Consider the following 6,211-nt stretch of genomic DNA (forward strand, 5'->3'; position numbering starts at 1 on the left):
GAGTGTTTGGATGAGCCCAGCTTTTTGGTCTGATTTCTCTCGCCTTGAATGCATGGACAAAGAAGTATTGTGCAGGCAGGGAAAAATGAGTGCTGTGGGCCTGGGAGCAGCAGTGAGGGAAGCTCCTCCTGCTAGCGTTGTTCCACTGGAATGTCCCTCTGGTTTTCTGCTTCTGAGAATATTTGAACTTGTTGGAAAAAAAAATGTGAGGGCACAGAGCAGATACAACCTTTACAGTCGTGTATGATGGAGTGTGAAGCATCACCAACAAGCATGGGGTGGCACCAGCCTGAAACAGGGGAAGCAGTCAGCTTCCACAGAGCCCCAGAATGGAGTCCCAGGGTGATGAGATGAAGCTGATTCTGGCAGTATGAAGGGTGGTTTCCTAGGACCAGGCTCAGGACCAGGGCTGTCGCTGGGGTTGCTTTCACAGGACAGAGCCGAGAGTTGTGACTTGCTGCTTTTGTTTCTGTGATGGCTGGGGTTAATCTCCATGCCCTGCATGTTGCTGTCCCGTGTTGTGGCTCTGCTGTACCCTGAGCCCTCAACGCCCTTCTTCCCTGGAGGGATGAGGGGCACAAAGTCGTGGTTGTTGTCCAAGACTCCTTCAGGGAGCGTGGATCTCTGTGGATGGAGATCTGTGGTGCTGGGGTGGCCCACGCTCCCCGCTCTGACAGCAGGCACATTTCTAATATCTCTGCTCACTTCCTCATCCTGCTGGCTCGTGAGAAGATCCTATTGTCAGCTCTTCCAACCACCACAGCAGAGGAAATGCGATTGTTATGGAGAGCCTGGAAAACAGAGCAGGGGAATAACCATTTCCCCCTTGGGCTGTTTGTTCATCGAGAGATGCCATCCATCCCTTCCCACCCTTCCTGGATGTAGCAGCTCCAGATGCTGCCCAGCTTTTGGGGAACTCGCTGTGACCTCACAGTCTCACTGCTGCCTCGTGCGTTGGGCTTCATACCACCCTGATGGTGAGTAGTGGTCTTCTGAGGGTGCTGAGCAACACTCGTGAGCTCTGCCCTTTCCCTGGAGCAGTATCCCAAGCCCTGCTGAGCCCAGAGCCTCTCTCTTTTTTTTTCTGGGGTTCTGTGGGACAGTTAGCAAAGATTTGACTTTGCCAGCCACCCAGTTTCAGCTTCACAACCCCACATGACAGCAGGGCAATCCAGCAGCTCATGGCAGCCCTGTGGCTCTGCTGCTTTGCCAGGATGCAGAACTGAATCAGCTCGGAGGGGTGAGACCAGCTGTCCTCCTGCCAATCTATACAGCAGAACTGATATTTCTGCATCTTCTGGGCCACATTCAGACTAAAAAGAGGAGCAGATAACGGACTGAAGGATCTGGCTGGGCGACAACCACCTGCATGACCTGTTCCTGCTTTCTTTTTTTCCCCAGGTGGCATTGTGCTTCCCAAGGAAGGTGTGGGCCTTTCTGATGGGGGAACTGACCAGGTCTCAGCTTCCTTCCTGCCCTGCACCTGAGTGGACGCTGCAACCAGCTCAGAGATAAGAGGTGGCTGTGTGCCCAGCTTTGCCAGCTTGCACTGTGGAAGGGAGCAGATCAGGGAAAGACACAGCCTGGGTGAGCTTAAGCTTTACTCTAGCATCTGAGGGAGCTGTGGACACCAGCGTGTGCCTGACTCATAAAGGTGAGACTCAGCTGTTGATGCTCAGTGTTCTTAAGCAGCTCAGTTTTATCTCCTAGGAGTGCAGTCACAATTTCTCTGTAAGGCTGAGATAGCTTTAGGTTGTGGCATCTCCCATTTTGCTCTCACATCCTTACTCACAGTCTCTGAGGGACAACTTGAGCCCTGTGACCACGTCCTCGCTCACAAACCGGTGTCACTTGCCTGCATTTTGGTGGCAGGGCTCCTGGGGCACAGCGTGCCAGGACACTGCAGCACATTGAATCCCTTTCTGATGTCCACACTGGAAGGTGCACAACTGGGTGGGTCTGTGATGCTTTATAGCTGGTCTGACCTATTTCAGCAGCAGTGAGAACTCTTCTCACCAAGTCTAACCCCTAAAGCACCTTAGAGTGGGGATAATTCTCTGTTTCTTCTTTCTATCCCAATTCCTTTCCTTTCCATGGAAACAGCAGAAGTGGTCCTTCAACGCTGATTTGCTGCTGCTGTTTCTTCATGTTTTTAGGGGATGAACAAGTGCCCCTATAGGGACGAGCATCTCTCTGCCCCTTCCATCGAACAGCTCATAGCAGGGTGCCCAGGACAACCCACAGTTGTGCGGAGCAGCTGGCACAAGAGAAACAAGTCCTGAGGCTGCAGCAAAGGCTTGGGGTCATTTGCAGTGGCTCAGTGGGAGCTTGCAGAGGCAAAAAGCAGCTGGAGCCGTGCTCTGCAGGCCTGTGCTGGTTTGCAGATTCCTCAGGAGTTGTCCTGGGTCGTTTGGCTGCCACCAAGAGTGCTGCTCTTCTCTCCACAGATCGCATCCCAGGTGCTGTCTGTCCATCTGCGGTGGATTCCAGAGCCAGGAGGTTGTCCATGCCGTGTCTGCGCCGTGCTCTCAGCCTGTGGCACCCACACTTGGACACGTGGATGCTCCAGGAAACAGCCGTGAACCCCTGAGGCTGGGAAAAAGGTGCCAGAAACAATGCAGAAGAAAAAGAGAGGTAGGTTTCAGCCTCGCTCCCAGGTCAGGAAGCATCCTGCTAGGGTGAGGCTGGCTTTCCCCCACAACCTAGCCCTAATCCCAGGAATCAAGCACACCCCAAACACCACCAGCTGGGACCATCCAGTGAGGTTTATTTCGGATGCTGCCCTCCAGCACCCATTTTGGAGGAGCCAGCTTGCTTCCCGTGGATGCTTGCTGCCCCCTGAGCCCCTTATAACCTTAGGAGCTCCTGCTATAAGGCAACATACTTCAGAACTAAAATTGCATTGTTTTGTAGGAGGAGCAGAGGCTGTGTGCCAGGGAGCTGCAGGGCAGCCTGGACACAGCATGGCGAGGTGGGAGCATCACTGTGTTGGCTGCACAAAGCTGCATGGGACACAGCATCTCAGCAAGAAAACCTCTGCAACTCATTTGCTCCCTTTTTTTTATATATAATATATATATAACCTTGTGATATTGGTAGTTAATATCCCAGAGTATGATGTCAGATACAAACATCTCTAAGACCAAGAGTAAAAATGACACTGTCCAGCTCATCTTTGCCACGAGACTCAGCAGCTCCGATGGCATCTGGGTGCTGCCTCGCCTCTCTGTGGGGCTGGGGCCGATCCAGAGCAGGACAGCAGCCCTACAGCTTGGTGTTACGGTGGAAAGCAGAGGTGTGTGGGGTGCTGTAGGTGTGCTGGCTGTGCCAAGTGGCTGTGGGGTAGAGCCGGTGCTGCAGTGAGCCCTCGTAGGACGTCGGGTAGTGCCTGGGCTCGGAGGGCTGCACGGAGGTGGCTATCACAGGGCTGGGGAAAGCAGGGATGATGAAGGGGTTGATGGAGAGAGACGGCACCGCTGGGGCTGCCTGGTTTTTCAGGTGCTCCAGGGAGTTGCTGAAGTTCACCGGGAAGCGCAGCATGGCTCCCTTGTAAACATCTGGGGCTTGAGGCACTGAGGTGAGCGGAGCGGCGTAGCCGGGTCCGGGAATGATGGCTTTGGGTTTGGCCAATCCTTGGTGGCTCCTGGGCGAGCCAGCGCCCTTGTCCCTGCCTTCAGTTTTGTGGAGAAAGGGGGAAACGACCTGCAGCTTCCTGCTGGGGCCCAAAGCCTCCTCGTCCCGGCTCCGTTTGGCTGTGGGTGCTGTGGGGCTCCGTGTCAGCGGGGTGAAGCCGGCCCCCGGGGGCACCCAGCAGGCTTTGACGGCAGCGAAGGCGGCCGGCTGCGGGCTCTCCCTGCTCCACGCTTTGCTCCGCAGGTCTTGGGGCTGCTCTTGGCCGGCCTCCGCGTCCTCAGGTTGTGGTTCCAAGAAATCCTTCAAGTTGGAGAAATATCCCCCAAAGGGGTGGCAGCTGATGGGTTTCAGCACCTCGTTGCGATAGGCGTGGAAGAAGCCGGTGAAGACAGCGGGCGCAGGGCCCCCGTCCTCAGCTCTTGGGTAAGGCTGTCTGTCCGTCCTGCCAGGGGATGCGCTGGGGATGGGTCCCGCCTCGCTCCGGCCTCCCCGGGGTGTGTCCTTCAATCCTTGTGTCTCCGGGCTCCTCTGCTCTTTGAGGTGGGGGCTGACAGCTGGCTGGCTGGGCTCTGGGTTGGGGTGAGCGCTGCTCGCCACCTCCCTGCCCTCCAGGCAGTGGCGTTTGAGGCAGTGCAAGGACTCTGCCTTGCTCACCTGAGCCAGCAGCTTCTTCTTGGCCAGCGGAGACATGATGGGGTGGTTGCCTTTGGAGTAAAAGCTGGAGAAGAGGCGTTTGTAGGCTTCAGTGTGGGCTCGGCAGGTGCTGGGACACCCTGCAGAAGGGCTCGGGGCCGGGGCCGTGGGGCTGGTGCGTCCCTCCGCTGGCTGGCCTTGCTCCTGGGCCTCTGTTGGGTCCTCCTTGCTGGCTGTAGGGGTGGCTGCCACTTCAGGCTTTGCCTTCTCCGGTGCCACCTGCAACCAAAAGCCAGTTTGGGGTGTGGGTGCCAGGCTGAGCCGTGCATCCACCCCATCTCCCTGCCTCCATCTCCAGAAGCTCAGTTCTCTGCTCTTGCCCCTCACCCTCGCCAGAACTGCACAGCCACGTGCCCGGGCTGAGGATGGATGCATGAAGGCTGAGCACAGGAACTGGGATCATTCCCAAGCTTCACCCCATGGCCGCTCACCTGCTCCCGACCCTTCTCCTTCTTGCTCCTCCTGCTCTTCTCACCCATCTCGGTGCCCTTGGAGACCTTGTACTGCTTGCGGGGTTTGCTGGGAGGCAGCGGCTTGTCGTCCTCACCCTTCAGGTGCCGCACGTACGGGAGGACCAGCCTGCAGGGTGGGAGTCACAGCGCTGAGCCCCAACCCCACTGAACCCCTTGGGGGTGGGGGAGCAGGCACACAAACCCCCCCTACCTCTCGTAGTGCCTCCGGGTGCACGTGGCTGCGCTGGTGCTGCCCGGGCTGCCGCCCAGCTCATCGTACACATTCTTCCACAGCCGTCTCCCTGTTACCTGCGATGGGGCAAAGATGGGTTAATCCTCCCCCAGATCAGGAGCACGGAGCTGTACGGACGCGGCACGCTGCCTGCTTACCAGCTCGTAAGCTCCCAGCTTCTCCACTGCTTTGTAAATCTTCCACAGGTTAACTGGGAAGAAGGGGAGAGAAGGAGTCAGCCAGACGTGACGCGCCAGCACTGCATCCCAAAAGCTCCTCCGTCCCCAAGGCGTCCCCCCATCCCAAAGCCGCTCCCAGGTACGCACTCTGCTTGAAGCCGAGGTGTGGGATCCTCTCGATGGGTGTGTGCCTCTCCTTCATGAACTTGTAGAGGCTGACGAGGAAGGCCTCCTCCTCCTCTTTCTCACCATTGGCATCTGCTGGCTTTGCCTGCTCAGGGCTTGGTGTCTCCTGGGGGGAGAAGGGGGGGGGGGATGCAGCCATCGGGAGGGACCCAGAAAGGCAGAAAGGACCCCGAAGGGCAAACTGGGGAAGTGGGGGAGCTCCCCCCTCCCCCCCCCCCCCGTCCACCCTGGAGGCATTTGTGCAGCTCTCCCTTCATTATTCAGCAGCCTGGGCAGGCGGCCAAGTTGGTCAAAGCTCCGGAGCCGTGCGAGAACACGAGGAACGGCTTCCAGGAAAACAGAAGGGCAGAAATTCTTGCTCTAACCCCCCCCGCGCCCCCCCCGCCCTCCCTCCCCTCCCTCCCCTCCGCCTCCTTTCTCAGCTAAAAATGTTTCTCGTTTGTTTGTTCTACATTTTCCGGAGTTATAAAACTTGTTGCTATTTTTGGGCAAAGCAGCTGCTCCCCTCCCCACTCCTTTTTCTTCTTCTTTCTATTCTTTTGAACCGCTCGCTGACGGCCGCCGCTTTAACGGCTCGACTATTTCCAGCCTCTTTTAAATAAACCCCCGCGAGGGGGGGGTTGGGGGGTGGGGAGCAGTGTGAGAAACCCAAAAATGCTATTGGCAGCCACGTGGGCACCCAAAATTGGCTCTTTTTTCCCCAAAGATGGGAAGTACTCCTGCCCCCGGGCCGCGGCGGGGCGTGCAAAGGAGGCGGGGCTTGCGCCAGCCATCAGGACACCCCCAAATTGGGGATGCTCTCCCCCAAACTGGGGGGCGTCTCACCCAAATGGCTT

General features: G+C 57.3%; 1 protein-coding gene across 1 annotated transcript; it reads right to left on the reverse strand.

Annotated features, from left to right (window-relative positions):
• Window positions 1–2,747: 2,747 nt before the first annotated feature.
• ARID5A (AT-rich interaction domain 5A) lies at window positions 2,748–5,515 on the reverse strand. The gene is made up of 5 exons (XM_042834276.1): window positions 5,337–5,515; window positions 5,169–5,221; window positions 4,990–5,087; window positions 4,758–4,905; window positions 2,748–4,545 (listed from the first exon to the last, which is right to left on the reverse strand). Exons 1-5 carry the CDS (start codon window positions 5,512–5,514, stop codon window positions 3,265–3,267), a joined length of 1,758 nt encoding a protein of 585 aa, XP_042690210.1. The 5' UTR covers window position 5,515; the 3' UTR covers window positions 2,748–3,264.
• Window positions 5,516–6,211: the final 696 nt, after the last annotated feature.

This window comes from Centrocercus urophasianus, unplaced genomic scaffold, assembly GCF_019232065.1.
Source record: "Centrocercus urophasianus isolate 14NV4802_14NV808 unplaced genomic scaffold, USGS_Curo_1.0 seq_443, whole genome shotgun sequence".
Classification (NCBI taxonomy): Eukaryota; Metazoa; Chordata; class Aves; order Galliformes; family Phasianidae; genus Centrocercus; species Centrocercus urophasianus.

What these genes read in the sequence shown, in the direction of transcription:
- ARID5A (XM_042834276.1), bottom strand. Translation starts at nt 5,514, where the DNA reads ATGGCTGCATCCCCCCCCCCCTTCTCCCCCCAGGAGACACCAAGCCCT. An exon ending in AGCTGGGAGCTTACGAGCTG is followed by an intron (nt 5,088 to 5,168) that starts GTAAGCAGGCAG and finishes GCCCCATCGCAG; the next exon opens with GTAACAGGGAGACGGCTGTG. An exon ending in ACCCGGAGGCACTACGAGAG is followed by an intron (nt 4,906 to 4,989) that starts GTAGGGGGGGTT and finishes CCCACCCTGCAG; the next exon opens with GCTGGTCCTCCCGTACGTGC.